Source organism: Cydia fagiglandana, chromosome 15 (assembly GCF_963556715.1).
Source record: "Cydia fagiglandana chromosome 15, ilCydFagi1.1, whole genome shotgun sequence".
Taxonomy (NCBI): Eukaryota; Metazoa; Arthropoda; class Insecta; order Lepidoptera; family Tortricidae; genus Cydia; species Cydia fagiglandana.
This window is the reverse complement of record NC_085946.1, coordinates 185,467-206,708: the sequence shown is the minus strand read 5'-3', so window position 1 is coordinate 206,708 and position 21,242 is coordinate 185,467. Positions and strand designations below refer to the sequence as shown.

At 41.5% G+C, this 21,242-nt stretch overlaps 1 protein-coding gene across 1 annotated transcript in view; it reads right to left on the bottom strand.

Moving 5' to 3' along the window:
- Positions 1 to 480: 480 nt before the first annotated feature.
- LOC134671547 (uncharacterized) overlaps positions 481 to 21,242 on the bottom strand; it is a 28,808-nt gene continuing 8,046 nt past the window's right edge. The window contains exons 3-4 of the mRNA XM_063529407.1: positions 9,476 to 9,577; positions 481 to 975 (exon numbers count right to left, since the gene is read on the bottom strand). Of these exons, the coding sequence (XP_063385477.1) occupies positions 481 to 975; positions 9,476 to 9,577 (597 nt within the window). The remainder of the gene's footprint in view (positions 976 to 9,475; positions 9,578 to 21,242) is intronic.

Below are 21,242 nucleotides of genomic sequence, written 5' to 3'. Positions count from 1 at the left end.
AGATAGCAGTTCGGTTCTGTGAGGATCGCAGTTCGAACCTAATCAAACCCACTTTTCAAATAGCATTCCGTTTCTGTAAGGCTCGCAGTTTCAACCTAACCTAACCCTTGTTCGGTTCTGTGAGGATCGCAGTTCAAACCTTTTTTTTTTTTTTTTTTGTTGACGGAGTGGAAAAATGCGTTACGCATTCCCCCGGCCTGGGGAGCCATGGGGGATATGTGGGACTCCCTCCTGCAACCGCCCTCTCATGTCGAGAGGGGGAGAGGAGGTATACCCACTAAAAGCCACTCCGGCGTCACCCTTCTTACCGTTTTGAAGGAGCCATGGGATGCCTGGGATTCTACCATGACTCCTTCCGGTGGCCCTGGCATATCTTATGCCAGAGTACCCACACCGATGAAAAGGAGAGTCAGAGACGCTTGACCCTCCGCCAATCGTGTAGTGCCGTTTAGCGCGGGCTCCCACAGCCCGCTGGCCTTACTAGGGGTTTAGGCGGGCGACAAATTGTGCCCGTCTTCTTCCCCGCCGTCTGCGTCGGTTCGGGTGCGCGTCAGCCCTGCTCTCACGCTCCCTTTCCGCGGCCTCCTTCTGTGAAATGACTATCTCACAGAAGGAGGCAACTGCCTTACATTTCCTTTCGCTGCCCAACATAGCTGCTACGACGTTGCGCAGCGAAAGGTTTCCCACTCCAAGAGCCGCAGACATGGTGCGACGCTCTACGGCCCAACGACTGCATTCTTCAAGCGTGTGTTGGGCCGTGTCATCCGGCGCGCCACACTCATGGCAAGCCGGGTTGGCCTCCCTCTTTATTTTGCACAGGTAATGACCGAAGCATCCGTGTCCGGTCATCACCTGTGCCAACCTAAATGTAACGGTCCCATGAGACCTCTCTATCCACTCCATGAAGGACGGGAGTACTGCCTCTATGGTATGAGTTCCATAGGGATAGTTCTCCAGGTCCTCCTTCCACCTTTGCTGCATCCGTTCATGCGCTTGTTGACGCGCCCTCCGCAGTAGGGATTGCAAATCCGAATCTATTTTACAAAATCCGGATTTTCGGATAATTTTCACGCCGAAATCCGAACTTCGGATAAAATCCAGATTTAGGGAATGTTTTCTTGGTACCAGGAATAAATAAAAAAAAACTACTTTCTAATGAGAAATTAGTATTTTTATTTACTGTAATAGTCTTATGATCAAATAACAAGTTATATTATATCAATAACAAAAGCAACTTGGAAACAAAAAAATATCTTCTTTAATAATTTTAATTAAGAATCCTACAGTCACAACACTGAGATCAAAATTTCTTGGGGGTTTTAGCCCGAGGTTTTAGCACATCTCCACTGCGGAAGTTGCGGAACCTAAGTCAAAGTCAATATATTCTTTATTGAGTAGGTTTAGTAACAAGCACTTTCGAATCGTCAGTTACAAATATTATCTTATATGCTAAGACTTCATTCAGAGCAATTTATTGAGGCAGGCCTATATCGCAGTACCCCGTTACATATTTCGTTGCGAAAAATGATAGTCGAGAGCTAATCAAGAAGAAAAAAGGACAACCAGAACCGCACCTCACGGATTAGCTATTGTTTCACTCTCGATCCGCCCAGGTATCGCGGGGAAACATGTAACGCGCTAACGCGATACCGGTAATGCGGCGTCATTTTAGTGGCAGTGATAGAGATGTGTTAAAATCCTTATCCCAAGCAGGTAGGTTAGGTACTGAAGCTAGGAAGCAGGATCACGCTATTCACGCTTCTCTAAAAAGTGAAATCTTAAGAACATTAGAGCGTCAAGTGAAGAGTCATTAAGGCGCGTTCTTAAGCGGTTACACAGCATCCCAGCTGCGGAAAACGCCCTCTCTGGCTCTACACTTGTTGCAGGGATAGCTAATAAGTTTTTGTAGACTGATGATACTACAGACCCATCACGCTTCTGAGCCATGTCTATAAGCTGTTTTCAAGGGTCATCACGAACCGTATCGAACACAGACTTGATGACTTCCAGCCTCCCGAACAAGCCGGTTTCCGACAAGGCTATAGTACCATAGACCACATCCATACGCTGCGGCAAGTTATACAGAAGACCGAAGAGTATAACTTGCCATTATGCTTATTAGCGTTTGTGGACTATGAGAAAGCCTTCGATTCGGTGGAAACATGGGCGGTGCTTAGTCTCTTCAGAGATGCCATATTGACTATCGGTACATCAAAGTGTTGAAGTGTTTGTATAGTAACGCCACCATGTCGGTCCGAGTACTGGAGCAGAGCACGAAGGCGATTCCATTGCAAAGAGGCGTAAGGCAGGGAGACGTTATCTCTCCGAAACTGTTTATTGCCGTAATGGAAGACGCCTTCAAGCTCCTGGAATGGCAAGGACTTGGCATCAACATCAACGGCGAATACATCACTCACCTTCGGTTTGCCGACGATATCGTAGTCATGGCAAAGTCGATGAAGGAACTCAGCATGATGCTCGATGACCTCAACCGAGTTTCACAACGGGTGGGCTTGAAAATGAACATGGACAAGACGAAACTTATATCAAATGCCAATGTTGTTGTGCCCATCCGTCTCTGTTGGGAACTCGGTACTCGAAGTTGTTGACTCGTACATCTACCTAGGACAAGTAGTCCAATTAGGTAGGTCCAACTTCGAGAAGGAGGTCAACCGCCGAATCCAACTGGGCAGCGTTCGGGAAACTACGCAATATCTTTTCGTCCGACATACCTCAGTGCCTCAAGACGAAAGTCTTTAATCAATGTGTGTTACCAGTGATGACTTACGGCTCCGAAACGTGGTCTTTCACTATCGGCCTCATCTCAAAATTCAAAGTCGCTCAACGAGCTATGGAGAGGGCTATGCTCGGAGTTTCTCTGCGTGATCGAATCAGAAATCAGGAGATCCGTAGACGAACTAAAGTCACCGACATAGCCCACCGGATTAGCAAGCTGAAGTGGCAATGGGCAGGCCACATTGCGCGCAGAGAAGATGGCCGATGGGGTCGAAAAGTGCTCGAGTGGAGACCACGGACTAGCAAGCGCAGCGTAGGACGTCCACCCACAAGATGGACGGACGACCTTGTTAAGGCCGCCGGAAGACGCTGGATGCGGGTCGCTTCCAACCGGTACGAATGGAGGTCCAAGGGGGAGGCCTATGTTCAGCAGTGGACGTCTTATGGCTGAGATGATGATGATGATGATGAGACTGATGATAGCATGGGACCCATCTTTCCTCCATTTTCATACACAGCCATCTCTATATGCACTAAAGTTGCCGAATCAGGCGCTTCTGGTGTGTCTTCTGCTGTATTTGTGGTTTCTCTTTGGGTGAGCAGAGACAGCTGCCTGTTTAACTTGTATGTCATAACATCATCTGGCATGTGTTGTATTTGTTCGCCATCAGATGTCATCGAACTCGTTGAAGGGTTAGGGATGATTTGATTCGAGGATGAGGTCAACGAGGAGGCAGTCGCAGCTAACTGCCGTGCGGTGCGAGAGGCGCGGGCGGTGCGGCGGCCGCGGCACGGAGGGGGTAAGGCCCAAGGCCAGTAAGTGAGCCAGGCAACCCCCCCTCTACCCGCTTGACGCGTATTTGCAGTAATCATAACATTTTAACGGTGCAAAAGGCAATTTGTATAATAGTTTAACAAAAAATCCGAAAATTCGGATTTGGGTTTTTAAAATCCGGATTTAGAAACGGATTGAAAAATTGGCGGATAATCCGGATTTTCGAAGTTCGAATAATCCGGATTGCAATCCCTACTCCGCAGTTCTTCGGGTGCAGGAAATTCATTTAGGGCCCTGCACCTGACCCTCTCCCTATGCGCGTCGGCCAGCACCTGAGCCTCTAACTCCCATGGCAACGTACCCGCTAAGGCGCATGCCGCTGCCCATGATACCGTTACATAGCCCCGGATCATCCGGATAGCCACCACCCTTTGTGGTCTCCGGAGAAGGGCCTTATTTGTTGAATTCATCGCAGTTCAAACCTAACCTAACCCACTTAATGGCGCATGCGGTGCGGTGTACGGGGGTTTAAGTGGGAGGGGTTAGTAAGATTGGCATCATCATACTTTATACCTACATTTTATGGTAGGTAATCATAGTGGTTTATTTAGTTAAGGTATCATAGTGGTTTTCCGGGCCAAGGTCCGGGTCCGAGTCTGGGTCCGAGTCCGAGTCCGAGTCCGAGTCCGGGTCCGAGTCCGGGTCCGAGCCCGGGTCCGAGTCCAGGTCCGAGTCCGGGTCCGAGTCCGGGTCCGAGTCCGGGTCCGAGTCCGGGTCCGAGGCCGGGTCCGTGTCCGTGTCCGGATCCCAGACCGGATCCGAGTCCGGTTCCGAGTCAGGATCCGACTCCGGGTCCGAGTCCGGGTCCGAATCTGGATCCGAGTCCAGGTCCGGGTCCGGGTATGAGCCCGAGTCCGGGTCCCAGTCCAAGTCAAAATCGAAATTCGTTATTACCAGACGTGTACCATGCGTCGTTGAAGAGTTCTGTTCTGGTCACCATCAGCAGTTCCACTTCATCAAATGCGACAGTTTTTAATGTAAATGCTTGATTTTATGATGAAAATACAGAAAATTCTATACGTATGCCTTTAAGATTTGAGGAGTTCCCTCGATTCCTTATGGATCCCATCATCAGAACTCGAGCTTGACAAAAGTGTGACTTAACTTGCTTAACGAACATAACGAAGAGGAAAAATCGCCAAACGTGAACTATGCGTCGTTGAAGAGTTCTGTTCTGATCATCATCAGCAGTTCCACTTCATCAAATGCGACAGTTTTGAATGAAAATGCTTGATTTTCTGATGTAAGTACAAAAATTTCTATACGCATGCCTTTAAGATTTGAGGAGTTCCTTTGATTCCTCATGGATCCCATCATCAGAACTCGAGCTTGACAAAAATGTGGCTTAAAAACTTAACTTGCTTAACAAACATAACGAAGAGGACAAATCGCCAACCGTGAACTATGCGTCGTTGAAGAGTTCCGTTCTGATCATCATCAGCAGTTCCACTTCATCAAATGTCACTTTTTTGGATGTATATGCTTGATTTGTTGATAAAAAACCAAAAATCGCTATGTGTATGCCTTTAAGATTTGAGGAGTTCCCTCGATTCCTCATGGATCCCATCATCAGAACTGGGTTTTGACAAAAACGGGACCAATCTGTATGCATATATCATCATCATTCATCATTAGTCGTTCCCTCAATGCTGAGGATCGTGACATCATGTCCTAATGTTGGTGACCAGTCTCTTCCATAGGCTTCTGTCACCCGCCATATGTACGGCTTCCTGCAGATGTAGATGCAGCGGTGTAGTGACTTGTGCGCTCCATCTAGCGGGTGGTCTGCCGCGAGTCCTCTGGCCCTCAACTTTGCCCGTCATAGTCGTCATTTCTAGGCTATCAGGAGAACGTCGTGAGAGGTGGCCAAAATATGCAAGGATGCGGTCTTGACATACGGTCGACAGCCGGCGGTTTATGCGTAGCTCTTCTAGAATGGACTGGTTCGTACGCTTTGCAGTCCAAGGTATTCGCAGAAGTCGACGCCAACACCACATTTCGAAGGCATCGATGCGACTTTTCATTTTGGCTCGGATAGTCCAGGTCTCTGAGCTATACATAAAGATCGAGAATTTTTTTTTTATTTTTTTTTTTTTTTTTGTTACTCCATAACTCCGTCATTACTGGACCGATTTTGAAAATTCTTTTTTTGATTGAATATATATGCATACTTAGTATGTAATCGGTCCAGTAATGACGGAGTTATGGAGTAACAAACATATAAAAAAAATAAAAAAAATAGAAAAAAACATACAACCGAATTGATAACCTCCTTCTTTGAGATTTGGAAGTCGGTTAAAAAGTGGGTGGTTTTACCTCCTTTTCTACATAGTGTACCATCTACAATAATCTTTCATCGGCCCCCATGGAAGTCGGTTATTTTTTTCTTAAAAATTATTAAATGTAGTATGTTCAGCGATTACTCCGGCACCTGTGATCCGATTTGAGTAAATCTTTTTTTGTTTGGAAGGAATTGCCTCCAAGGTGATTTCGTATCATTTTTGGTTCTGGTCTGATGATGGAATCCATGAGGAATTGAGGGAACTCCTCAGTTTTTAAAGGCACGTGTTAAGTGATTTCGGTGTTTTCTAAAGTAACTCGAGCATTTGCTTCCTACCACCGCCAATTTGATGTAGTGCAAGTGTAGCCTTACCACGAGTTTGACATTGACATATTCGCGAAGTTAGCGACGCTAACGTCTTCGTAACATACTTGTTATGCATCTCGGTCGCACTAATATACCAGTATGAGCGAGATGCAAAGAAAGCAAGTTACACACACGCTAGCGAATAAATCAATGTCAAACTCTTGGTAAGCTGGTAAGGCTACTGATCGGGGGTTAGCGTTAGGAGTTAAGGGGTCGGGGATTAAGGGGTCGGGTAATGGTGGTTGAAGAGCGGCTGGTTCAGGGCCGAGGGGTACGTGGATCAGGGGTTGATGCGCTGTGAGGTAGAGTGATCGGGGGGTTGAGGGATTGGATCAGTGGCGGGGCGGAGGATGGATTTAGTGTAGTGACAGGAATTATAATTTCCCAGCCGGACGGCTCGATTCGAGAAATGAATTAGACACTCAACTAGATATGAAATAGTAAAGATATGTGTCATTTCACTGCAAAAGGTACCTTATTGTGGCTGGCGCCGCGATTCGGGAAATGAATTAGAGAGTCACTAGATATGAAATAGTGAAGATATGTGACGTTCCACGGAAAAAGGTACCTTATGGTGGCCGACGCATACGTCGTATAGCGCCGCAATAATATTGGAGCGGCGTTAATAATAGCGCAAGTGCCAACCGCCATAAGGTACCTTTACCCCTGGGACGACACCTTTACTATATCGTATCTAGTTAATCTCTAATTCATTTCCAAAATCGCGCCGCGACTCGAGAAAATTCCTGATTACATATTTATTAAAGTAGGTACACGAATTAAGTGTTAATCATGATGTTGTTCTTCATTCATGCGTCGCGCTCTTAACAATGCGTTAAAACTAAAAATGGAAAAATAAAAACTTTTTACAAAAAAAAGAAAACCGACTTCAAAAAGGATGAAATAAAATATTATCCTTTTTAAGTCTATGCGTTACCAACTGATATGTTTGAAGTCGGTGCCAAGCCAAGTAGTAACAATACCCGTCAAAAATAATCATTAGCTTTATGACTATAAATCCCATTAGAACTGTACTAATAACTATTATAAATGTGTAAGTAATTCTGTCTGCCACTTTGTCGCCTTTTCATGGCTAAACAACTGAACCACTTTAGGTGAAATTTGGCAAGACAGTAAATTCCTTGAATTGTTTTATATTTTGAAATGTAGTCCTCTGAATAAGGGACGGGAAATAACTTCAGTCCCAATCCCACGCTTGCGTGCCGATAAACATGATACGGACTGTGCCAAGAAGGTTTGATCGTGTGTTCTGAGGTGTGTTCTTAGGTACAGTCGACGTCAAAGATATGTTTACACTTTTGTACCTTACTCCTTTGTAATAAGACGAAAAGTATGAACATATTTTTAACGTCGACTGTACCTACAGAAAGTACGTTCATTATCATCGTGAAGGCAATCCAACGTACATCCTTATCGAATTGCACCAAAATTATGGTATGCTTCAAAAGTTGGCTTGGCACCGACTTCAAACATATCAGTTGGTAACGCATAGACTTAAAAAGGATAATATTTTATTTCATCCTTTTTGAAGTAGGTTTTCCTTTTTTTGTAAAAAGTTTTTATTATTTGTTAGAAACTGCATTGTTTTTGTTCCAAAACTAGATTCCTCATCCTTAATTACAACTAAAATAACAAAATAAATTAATCATAAATCTAGCCCTAAATTAGCCTGAGGCATTGTTCTCAGGACGCTGGCCGCGTTCCCCCTCTGCACAGCGAGGCTGAGTTTTTGTGCAAAAAAAGGGGCAGCCTTAATTTATCCGAAAATGATATATCACATGCCCTAATAGATTTAGAGAAATGTTGTTCCAAGTGAAGCGCGGCGGCGTCGAACTTCCCCCTCCACTAAATCAGACGTGGTTCTCGATGTCTACCGGTCTGTATCTGCTCAAGACCAGCTAAGAATCAACTGTGCCAAGCTTCAGCGCATAGTCACAAAGTGCAAGGTGTCGTGCACTAACAAACCAGGTACTTGTAGTCTTGTACCTAATACACTTGCCTTAGGACCTGTTACATATTGATTGGTGTTTAGTACGAGTTCAATACATTTGCTACTAATAGACCGGGAGATAGTGACACATTTTACTGGGTCATTTGTACCAGTATGGCGGTTCGTCAGTACGTAATGAAGGAAAGAAAAATGATGGTCATAGCGCTGGTACCGGCGGCCCAATCGCGTGGGCGTTAGTCGAACGTGTCGGATAAAATACGAGTGTCGAACGATTTGTTCCACAAAAATCCTCGTATTTTCCGATAGTCCATAAAAAAGAAGTAGGCGGTAGCGTAATGCCATACTTCTCCGGTGTGACTTATATACAGCCCGCCATACTGAGGCGAACACATTAATTTAAAAAAAACAATTCAACCATTTGTGCCAAGCTAATTTTTGCACAGGTGATCATCGTCAAGCAGCCATTCATGGACATCACCATGCCATATTCTTCGGACGGTTCCAAATGGCCGCCATACCGCCGCAAGGGAGTTAATATTTTTTTGCTAAACATATGCATTACATATCAAATGAAAGAGCTTATTGTAAGGATCTGAAATATATTTTTTTATAATTTTTGAATAAACAGTTTAGAAGTAATTCAAGAGAATAGGCAAAAAATTACCATCCCCCCCCCCTTTATCTCCGAAACTACTGGGATTAAAATTTTGAAAAAATACATCTAATAGGTCTATATCTATAGAAATGTACAGTCAAGCGTGAGTCGGACTTAAATAATTACTTAGTCCATCCCCCCCTACGGATTTTTAAAGAGATTTCACTCACGTTTCACATAAAAAACCGGGTAAGTGCGAGTCGAACTCGCGCACGAAGGGTTCCGTACCATAATGCAAAAAAAAAAACTAAAAAAAGCAAAAAAAACGGTCACCCATCCAAGTACTGACCACTCCCGACGTTGCTTAACTTTGGTCAAAAATCACGTTTGTTGTATGGGAGCCCCATTTAAATCTTTATTTTATTCTGTTTTTAGTATTTGTTGTTATAGCGGCAACATAAATACATCATCTGTGAAAATTTCAACTGTCTAGCTATCACGGTTCGTGAGATACAGCCTGGTGACAGACGGACGGACGGACGGACGGACGGACAGCGAAGTCTTAGTAATAGGGTCCCGTTTTACCCTTTGGGTACGGAACCCTAAAAAACACGCATCATGTGACATTTTTTTTGGTCATGGGGTTAACAGTATGGACGATGGAATGAGATTACATTAATATTGTATTACCTGTTCACCGTCTCTGCTCCGTCTCTCGCTTCGTCTGCGTTGGCGGGTCGGCGGCGGCGGCTGCGGCCGCTCCCCGGGCATGCTGCCGACCACCAGCACAACCTGCGTTCCACATAACTATGACTGCTCCCCATATAACCATTCCAGTCGCAGAATCATCAAAGTGGTAACTAAATGTCAGATGTGTCGTAACAGAGTCCACACAATGTGTCTAGAACTGTTTCGAAACAAAGTGTCGTCGCCGTGTCTACACTTTTCCGTAACAAGGTGTCGACACATTTGTGTGCACTTTGCGTGCGGTTTGCGACTAAATCTGACAGCAAATTTGTGACAGCAAATGTCAATATAAAATGCCTCTTGAAAACCAAGGTTTGTCAAACTACTATTAGTGTCTCGTGTGCTCGTAAGTAATTCTAGTAAGTCATCATGGGCGATGCGAATGATAAAAATCGACCAAAACCATATAAACATCCAACACCCGTCAACCTTTTACAGAAAATTTTTAAAGAAATGCAATACGCTACTAGGTCAGGCAACGAATGCTCAATAAAGTTGTAGAGGGAAATGCTCGGAACACAATTTTTGACTCCTTAACTTGGTTTGGACAAGTTAGGAGGTGAACATATCAAAAGTCCTCGGCCGTAGCCTTTGAGCGGGGGGGAGAGAGGGGGCTTTGAAGGTCCCATTTTCCGGTTTTTCGATTATATCTCGGAAACTATGCATCGTAGCGACATGGCCACTTATACAAAATGAAAGTTAATTTAATTTGTTACAAGTTTATTTAGTAAATTTTTTCCATATATTGAATAGTTTTTGAGATATCCGCTCTTGAAACTTTATTTAGGGCTCTCAATTTTATCTTGATTTCTACATCAGTGAAGGTGCTAGGCCGTGTTCCACAAAATTTAAAAACAATTTTTTTAGGGTTCCGTACCTCAAAAGGAAAAAATGGAACCCTTATAGGATCACTCGTGCGTCTATATGTCTGTCCGTCTGTCACAGCCTATTTTCTCGGAAACTACTGGACCAATTAAGTTGAAATTTGGTACATATATGTAAATTAGGGACCCAAAGACGGACATGTAACGTAAACAAATTGATTTTATACCCAAAAAATGACCATTGCCCCCCCCCCCCCCCCCCTTTATCTCCGAAACTACTAGGTCTTAAATTTTGAAAAAAATACACAATATAGTCCTTTACCTATCCCGATTATTAAGATGACAGGAAAACCTATTAGACATGTGCAGCCAAGCGCGAGGCGGACTTAATGTACGGAACCCTTAATACGCGAGTCCGGCTCGCACTTGGCCGGTATTTTTTAAACTCCTCTTGACGCTTAACCGCTGAAACGATTTCGTTGAAATTTGGTATAGAAATAGTTTGCGTCCCAGAACAGGACATAGGATAGATCTTATAACCAAAATCATCTTTTGAAGGTGTGAAAAGTGGCGTGAAAATTTGTACTGAAAATCAATAACCGCTGAACCGATTTATATGAAATTTGGGATGGTCTACAATTCTACATCTTTGATTTAGTTGAAAATGATAAAAAACATGACTTCAAACCTAAACTTAAACAGTAAGTATTAACTTCAAGAATTCAATTCTGAATTCCCCCCTGCACCACATTTCACAACTTTAAAGGATGATTTTTGAGGTAACTTATTACTTATGTCCTGTCTCGGGACTCAAAATATATGTGTAACTTTAAATTAAAACTGTTCAGCAGTTTAAGTGTGAAGAGGAGTTTAAAAGAAAGTATTTTAATAAGTTTACATGTTTTTACTTCGGAATGGTGTCAATGTGATACCATAACTAAATTTGGTACTGTGAATTTATACGAAAACGATACCAAACATGGCCTCGTAGCTTTACTGATGTAGAAGTCAAGATAAAATTGAGAGCCCTAAATTCTTATTACTTGGCCTAACTTGTGTAGAAGGAAAAGGAAAAATAAGTCTTCGGCAGGAATATAAGACACAAATATAATTTTTAGAGTTACTATTTCAATCATCAAACATAAACATACCTTGATTATATTATTCTAGTGAGATACGCATATAAGACAAAAACATTAAAAAAATTACAAGGTCGAAATGTCACGGAGCTTGTGTGAGTTATATGTGAAAAATAAAAACTTTTATGACAAGAAAATCTGGACACAATTTAAGAATCATCCAATTGCGTCGGGGAATCATCAGTATTTTTGCTTGTTTCATTACCTCCTTGCTTCTTTTTTTGTCCTTTGTATTCTGTAGCAATTGGTTAGATCTGAAAATAAAGATAACTTGCGTCGTCACGGATGTCGATTTATAGGTTTTAGGGAATGCAGAATTCGAAAATGATGACCATTTTATAATCTAAGATGGCGGCTACGCATATTGTCATAAAAGTCGTCATGAATATCGTTTTATAGGTTTTAGGACGTGACAGGTCCAACAATTGTCTACATCACTGTAATTGACGTCACAGGCCTCCATGGGCTACGGTAATCGCTTACCATCAGACGGGCGGTGTGGTTGTTTGCCACCATCATGTTAATTAAAAAAAAAACTCCACTATATCGCCAGTTAATAAGTACTTATTTTGCGAAGCTAATGACATTTGTCACAAGAAATACGACAATTGTCACGAAATTCCGACACAGAACTCAAGAATTACCGAAAGTTCTTTGAAATCTTGTGACAATTTTCATCATTATCATCATAAACATCGCAAAAGAAATACCTGTTTTTGCCGATATAATAAAGTTTTTAAAAATAATACAATGATGGTGACAAACAGGAATACAGCCCGCCCGATGGTAAGCGATAACCGTAGCCCATGGATGCCTGTGACGTCAGCAACAATGAGACTTGTCGAAATGTCGCACCTGTCACGTTACGTCACATTGTCACGCCAGGGAGTACATCTGAAAATTGTGTGTTCCCATTTGTCCCCATCCCGATAAGGTGGAAAAAATGGGAAATATTTACATGCAAATCCTATTCCATCTGTTCCCTGCGAGGATAAATGGGATTACATCCGAAAATTGTGTGTTCCCATTTGTCCCCACCCCGATAAGGTGGGAAAAAATGGGAAATATTTACATGCGAATACTATTCCATCTGTTCCCTGCGGGGATAAATGGGATTATATCTGAAAATAGTGTGTTCCCATTTGTCCCCACCCCGAAAAGGTGGTAAATTGGGAAATATTCACATGCAAATCCTATTCCATCTGTTCCCTACGGGGATAAATGGGAATACATCTGAAAATTGTGTGTTCCCATTTGTCCCCACCCCGATAAGGTGGGAAAAATGGGAAATATTTACATGCAAATCCTATTCCATCTGTTCCCTGCGAGGATAAATGGGATTACATCCGAAAATTGTGTGTTCCCATTTGTCCCCACCCCGATAAGGTGGGAAAAAATTGGGAAATATTTACATGCGAATACTATTCCATCTGTTCCCTGCGGGGATAAATGGGATTATATCTGAAAATTGTGTGTCCCCATTTGTCCCCACCGCGAAAAGGTGGGAAAAATGGGAAATATTTACATGCGAATACTATTCCATCTGTTCCCTGCGGGGATAAATGGGATTATATCTGAAAATTGTGTGTTCCCATTTGTCCCCACCCCGAAAAGGTGGTAAATTGGGAAATATTCACATGCAAATCCTATTCCATCTGTTCCCTACGGGATAAATGGGAATACATCTGAAAATTGTGTGTTCCCATTTGTCCCCACCCCGATAAGGTGGGAAAAAATGGGAAATATTTACATGCGAATACTATTCCATCTGTTCCCTGCGGGGATAAATGGGATTATATCTGAAAATTGTGTGTTCCCATTTGTCCCCACCCCGAAAAGGTGGGAAAAATGGGAAATATTTACATGCGAATACTATTCCATCTGTTCCCTGCGGGGATAAATGGGATTATATCTGAAAATTGTGTGTTCCCATTTGTCCCCACCCCGAAAAGGTGGGAAAAATGGGAAATATTTACATGCGAATACTATTCCATCTGTTCCCTGCGGGGATAAATGGGATTATATCTGAAAATTGTGTGTTCCCATTTGTCCCCACCCCGAAAAGGTGGTAAATTGGGAAATATTCACATGCAAATCCTATTCCATCTGTTCCCTACGGGGATAAATGGGAATACATCTGAAAATTGTGTGTTCCCATTTGTCCCCACCCCGATAAGGTGGGAAAAATGGGAAATATTTACATGCAAATTCTATTCCATCTGTTCCCTGCGGGGATAAATGGGATTACATCTGAAAATTGTGTGTTCCCATTTGTCCCCACCCCGAAAAGGTAGGAAAATTGGGAAATATTTACATGCAAATCCTATTCCATCTGTTCCCTACGGGGATAAATGGGAATACATCCGAAAATTGTGTGTTCCCATTTGTCCCCACCCCGATAAGGTGGAAAAAATGGGAAATATTTACATGCAAATACTATTCCATCTGTTCCCTGCGGGGATAAATGGGATTACATCCGAAAATTGTGTGTTCTCATTTGTCCCCCCTCGAAAAGGTGGGAAAAAATGGGAAATATTTACATGCAAATCCTATTCCATCTGTTCCCTGCGGGGATAAATGGGATTACATCCGAAAATTGTGTGTCCCCATTTGTCCCCACCCCGATAAGGTGGGAAAAAATGGGAAATATTTACTTTCAAATCCTATTCCATCTGTTCTCTGCGGGAATAAATGGGAATACATCCAAAATTTGTCCCCGCCCCGAAAAGGTGGAAAATATTTACATGCAAATCCTATTCCATTTACGTACAAAAATGTCCCCCTGTCAACTTTCAATCGAGATTTAATCGATAATTTATTCGATTAATATTCAGATTAATTCAATTTCAATCTATGTTAGGTCGACTAAACTAATCGCGATTAAAATGTGAGGATTAACTTTTTTTATTCCATTAATTAGTCGAATAAACAGTTAATCTATTAGTCCCATCTCTGACCACGGCATTTTTACACTTTGAGAATATCTGAAAACAAATGAACACAAGGAGCCATTTTGCAAATCCAGTACCTTTGTTATTACTTTTGACAGCGCGTGTCATGTGTCTACACAGAGTCGACACAAAGTCGAAACATTTGCGACTACTTTGTGACTGCAATATTTCTCAGCCTTAAACCATATTTATACATCATAATTAACAAGTTTCGTAGTATGTAAAGCGTTATTTCTGTTATTTAAGTATAGTATACGCATCGAAGTACTAAAAATGCATCAAATAATATATTTATGAACACAGGCACTGAGAAGTAAACAATTTCATTTCCGGCTAAACTAAAACAATGTGGTGGCGCGTTGATTATATTACACTTAGTTTATCAAATCACTCGAGCAGTTTAATTCCCCATAATAATTTAAGTCCTATTGTAATATAAATGCAAACAATATATAATTACGTCTTGTAATCCGTTTTAGGGATGGCGTATTAATGTCACTTATTTTTATTTAAGTATTTTTCCATCTGACAGTTTCCATTTGACAGGAACAAAATGAACGAATGAACGAATGATTTTGGCATAAAGTAGTCGCAAACCCGAAACAATGTGTGCACACGGCGACCACACTTTATGTCACTTTGTGTCATGTGTCGACCCTTCCCCATTTCTGGTAACTGTGTCGACACGGCGACGACTCTGCGACTGGAATTGTGACCGAAACAGACGGTGTCGACACAAGATGTGTCTACACCGCGTCGTAACGGCGACTGGAAATGGTTGTATGGGTCATCCAGACACAATACTACCTTCCTAATATTCCTGCTCACACGTTTCACTGACAATGTGTAACAGTGGCACTATAAACCTCATATTTTTCATAATAATTTTACATTTCTTTTGGCACTCCGTTACTAGTACCTACGCAATCTGTGCATAATTTGCTTGGTCCGATTTTAGTCACTATACAGGTTGTTACTGACCATGGGCCTTTAAACCAGGGCTCGATTCTACTCGCTAAACTGAGCTACTTTTATTATGGCACCAACCCCGAAATCCCGATTTATTTTTTACTTTTTCATACATTTTGGCTAATCAGATCAATCAGATGTCGACGTTTTCTATGCAAAAGCCAAAGTTTTTTCCCCGAATTTAGGGTTGGTCCCATAGTAAAAGTAGCTCAGTTTAGCGAGTAAAAACCCCATATTTCACAGATGGTAAAAAAGGCTAACTCTATAATCTACATAATTAGAAGAGCTTTTCGTATTCTCACCACCGAAACAATGCTCAAGATATATAAGACCTACATAAGACCAATTCTGGAATATGGTTTTCAGATATGGAATCCATACTTCAAAAAAGATATTGACATGATCGAGCGAGTGCAGCGTAGATTTACTAAAATTCCCACACAGCTAAAGTCACTTTCGTACGAGGAAAGACTAGTCAAGCTGGGCTTGACAACACTGCAAAAAAGGCGTGAACGTGGCGACTTGATCGAGACATTTAAAATCATTCATGGATATTACGACTGTCCAGAACTAAGCGACCTGTTCACTCGAAACCCAAACACGCGCACAAGAGGACACTACCTTAAACTAGTAACCACAAAACATAAAACAAATATCGCGAAAAACTTCATTGCAAACCGAATAGTAAATGCTTGGAACAAATTACCCTCAGAACTTGTGAACTCTACAAGTGTGAATCAATTTAAAAATAGACTCGATAAACTATCTAAACAGTGAAATCGTGCTAAGTGAACTATGATTTAGACGCACCAGCATCAGCTGCCTGTCTAAAACGAAATAATAATAATAATAACCCCCCTGTGGGACCACCTTGTCGTGGTGGGGGGGCTTACGGGTAGAAGAGCTATTATAACTGGTCAACAACACCTTGATCACACCCTTTCTTAAGGCTGAACTAATAAAACTAGCACAACATCCAGCTAAAATACTTCCCAAACTAACGGTCCCAACCTTCAATGTCTATCATGGAAACAGGTAAGAAATGCAGGTACAATTTACGGTCGCTGCCCGGGGGTCGCCGGGGCGCATCTGGAGCCGGTACTGGATGCCTCAGTATGCGAACTGCCGGTGGCGCGGAGTTGAGCAGGCGGGCCCGCGTCATTCAAGATACTACAGCCGGTCATCGGGAGCTGAGCAGGCGGGCTACCGGTGTCGAAGCTACAGCCGATTCGGGCGATGATACAGAATCATTATTCTCTTCCGTCCCATCAACTCGCCCCTCTTATATGACTAGATCTAAGTCCACCTTGACTAGTAGCAACACCGAGGATGTTGTGCAGGATGCCCTCTTACATGAGGATATCGACACTGCACCCACCGAGGTTGAAACTTCTAAGCGTAATAAATGGACATCTGAAATGAACGAGTTCATAATACGCACTTACCTTCATCTCACATCACTGGATACTGATAGAAGGAACTATCTAGAGCCGTTGCACTTAAAGTTTTTAGAGAAATATCCCCATATGAAGGTCAGCCGGCAAAGAATTGGAGACCAAAAACGTGCAATAGAACGTCTTAAAATGATACCCCAAAGTAGAGTAGACCAAATTCGCGCTGAAGTTAGAGAAGATTTACAAAAGTTACAAGCTGATATAGATACACATAATAGCACCCAAACATCATCTGGTATACAAGTAACGCGCATATCCCAAAATACACCCACTCACAATACACAAACCCGTATGAGATGGTCTAACGAACAGAATGAAGTAATAATCAGACTTTACTTTCAGATAACACGCCTAGAAACCAACAGAACAGCATACCGAAAACCACTTCATGAACAGTTCATTACCAAATTTCCGATGCTCGCCCATTTGAGCGAACAAAGAATAGCTGACCAAAGAAGAACAATAATATACAACAAATATATTACAGATGATAGGCTAAATGAAATCAGACAAGAAGTAGAGGACGAACTAACTGACCGACAAGCAGACAGAGGGAATGACCTTAATAACATCCTGGATACTCAATTATTTAATAATGAACTTCTTAACGATAGCCAAAACCTAAATAGCTTTCAAACTATTACAAACACACATCTAGGTAATACATCCCAACATCAATTTGAATTAGATAGAAGCTCTGAATTAGAAGAAATATTCTCAGAAGCGCTTGGACATTTCTCATATATAGAACCCACTAACCGACCTTACATTCCCAAGCAAAAGCCATCCAAGAAATTATCTAAAATAGTTGCTTATATTAATGACATAATCCTTCCAGAAAATATCAATAAAGACACAGATTTTATTACCCTCCAAACTGTAACTTACTGCGCAGGCTGGACAGCTGCGAAAGCTAACGGAACAAAACTTCATCTTATACCATCTGGTTCATCACACCAACCCCATAGGAAGAAGAAACCAAGCTGGGAACATCGATTAGAAAAGAGAATTAAAGATCTGAGAATTAAAATAGGCAGGTTGACACAATATATTAACGGTAATACAAGCAGGGTTCTTACTATGCAAGTAGAAAGAATTAAACAACAATATCAAGTCCACTCCACACACGAAGGAATGAATACACATTTAGTACAATTTTTGGACACACTTAAACAGAAACTAGCTGTCACCTGCAGTCGCCTTCATAGATACAAAGCATGCACGCTCCGAAAAGAACAAAATATACAATTTATCAATAATGAAAAGCAATTTTATCGAGAACTTACATCTAGTACTAACAATACAAATATACAAAATAATCCTGCTTCCTACAATGGCCCTAATACAGAACAATTGCACAAGTTTTGGGCAGATATTTGGCAAAACCCTATAGAGCACAATAACCAGGCAGAATGGATTCAGACACAAACAGCGAACAACACTCATATACAAGAAATGGAATTTGAAATCATCCCGATAGACATATTTCAACAGGTTATTCGTAATTTACATAATTGGAAAGCGCCAGGATCTGACCACATTCACAGCTATTGGTATAAGAAGTTCACTGTAATCCATCCCTACTTGCACAACCACATAAATAACTTTATTTTACACCCAGGCACTATCCCGACCTTTATCACAGCAGGCACAACATATATGCTCCCGAAAGACCACAGTGATCCTAAAAACCCGGCTAAATATAGACCCATTACATGTCTTCAAACCGTTTATAAAATAATTACAAGTTGCATTTCGGAGCTCATTTACAAACACATCCACACCCACAACATCCTCGCTGAACAACAAAAAGGCTGCAGAAAACTGAGCCAAGGCTGCAAAGAGCAATTAGTCATAGACTCTATAATTCTAAACCAAGTATCCAAATCTAAATCTGACCTTTACACAATGTATATTGATTACAGAAAGGCTTATGACTGTGCCTCATTCATGGTTAATTAAAGTTCTAGAAATATACAAAATTCATCCACACATTATTCAATTTCTACAAGCAACAATGCATAATTGGACTACCCGACTAAGACTTAACACACCAACTGGAACAATAGAAACCGACCATATTCAAATTCAACGAGGCATTTTCCAGGGAGATGCACTCAGCCCTCTCTGGTTCTGCCTCGCGCTCAACCCTCTATCTAACATTTTAAACAACACCAACACAGGACATCCTCTCAAGTTTGAATCTTACACTAATGACGGAGACGGACAGACAGACAAAGACGAAATACGTTTGAACCATTTACTTTATATGGATGATATTAAATTATACGCTGCAAACGAACCAGAGCTTGAGCAACTGGCTAACTTAACTGAAATATTCTCGAGAGATATTCAGATGCAATTTGGGATCGATAAATGTAAGATAAACAGTGTTAAAGCAGGAAGAAACTACAGGCATACCTACACATTAGAAACAGGAGAAACTATAGATCCGTTAGATGATAAAACTGGCTATAAATACTTAGGTTACTTGCAATCACAACTGATCCACCATAAAGAAACAAAAAGCAAACTAAAAGTACAATTCAAACACCGACTTAACTCCATACTCAAAACCCAGCTAAATTCACGAAATACCATCAAAGCAATAAATACTTACGCAGTACCCATCCTAACTTATTCGTTTGGCATAATTAGATGGAGCAAATCAGAACTCAAAAATTTCCAGCGTACTATAAATACCACCATGACTAAATTCAGGAAACACCACCCCAGATCTTGCATACAACGACTAACCCTGCCTAGAAAGGAGGGTGGCAGGGGAATTATTGATATTACGAATCTCCACAACAAACAGATTACAGCAATGAGAGCATATTTTCATCAAAAATCTAATTCTTCTTCAATACACAATGCCATAGAACAAAATGACCAGAAATTTACTCCTTTAAACTTAAAAGAAAAAGCTACCCAAAAATCCGAAGAAATCACTGATAATAAAACAAAAATAGCCGCATGGAGCGCGAAATCCCTACACGGAAGACACTACCACGATTTAAGCCAACCTAATGTCGACAAAGTGGCGTCGAACGCATGGCTGAATCGTGGCGAGCTTTTCCCAGAAACAGAGGGGTTTATAATGGCTATACAGGACCAAGTAATGGAGACCCGTAACTATCAAAAATTCATTATGAAAAAGAGAGTCACAGATTCATGCAGGAAATGCAATAGTTCAGGAGAAACTATACAACATATTACCGGAGCATGCAGAGCAATAGTCCAGACCGATTATAAGTACAGACACGACCAGGTAGCCAACATAGTCCACCAGAAACTTGCGATAAAATATAACTTGATAGCCCAACCAGCCGTTCCTTACTACAAATACACCCCTGACAATGTCTTAGAAAACCATGCTTACAAGATGTATTTTGACAGAGCTATCTTAACAGACCGAACCACACACTACAATAGACCAGATATCACTGTAGTAGACAAAACAAACAAAACAGCCCTTTTAATTGACGTAGCAATTCCAAACACTCACAACGTACAAAATACAATAGCTGAAAAACTTACCAAATACACCGATTTGAAAGATGAAATAGCTAGAATGTGGAAGTTAACCAACGTAACAATAGTACCCATTGTTTTGTCAAAACCCTATCGATATCACCATCTTCATATTTACTTATGCAAAAAGCAGTCATTTTAAACACATGCCGCATAGTCAGAAAGTTTCTCCAGAACGACTTGCAGCTCCCTTCTTCTTCAGTTACCTTACCACCGCCAGGAGTGCCAGGACCAAGCTGTAACCAAGCCGAAAATGGTCAAAATTCATGTAGTTAATAATTTTATTATATGATATGCACTTGGCTTCGGCCCGTGCATCTCATTAAACCGGTATTCCCTGGAATACCGAGAAAAACCAAGGACCAAAATAATAATAATAATAAAATCAAGCCCTGGAATTAAAGCCCCATTATGTATAGGTATTAACCACGATAAAGTAGGTAGGTAGGTAGGTATACGTAATGAATGATGATCTGATCACGAATGATAAAACAACTCAATCTGAACATATTGATTCAAAATACCTCTCGTCTAGGGTAAATAATATACGTTATGTACATATATCTGGACTTCTGGACAAGCACTGGACACGTCAATATCAAGGCGTTAGAATGCTTGTCCAGATTTTTAGCACCTCGGCCGTTCCGATATACCTACCTACCTATTACCTGCAAAAATATATATGGGTCGTTCTACCGTTTCGTGCCGATTTGCCACTTTTTTGGAGATTTTTTTATTTTGAAGTTACAGTGTAGATTTTGATATTGTGGATGTGTATACGTATTGTGTATATTATTTTAAGAAAGGCACCTATATACTAGTTATACTTTTGGAAAACA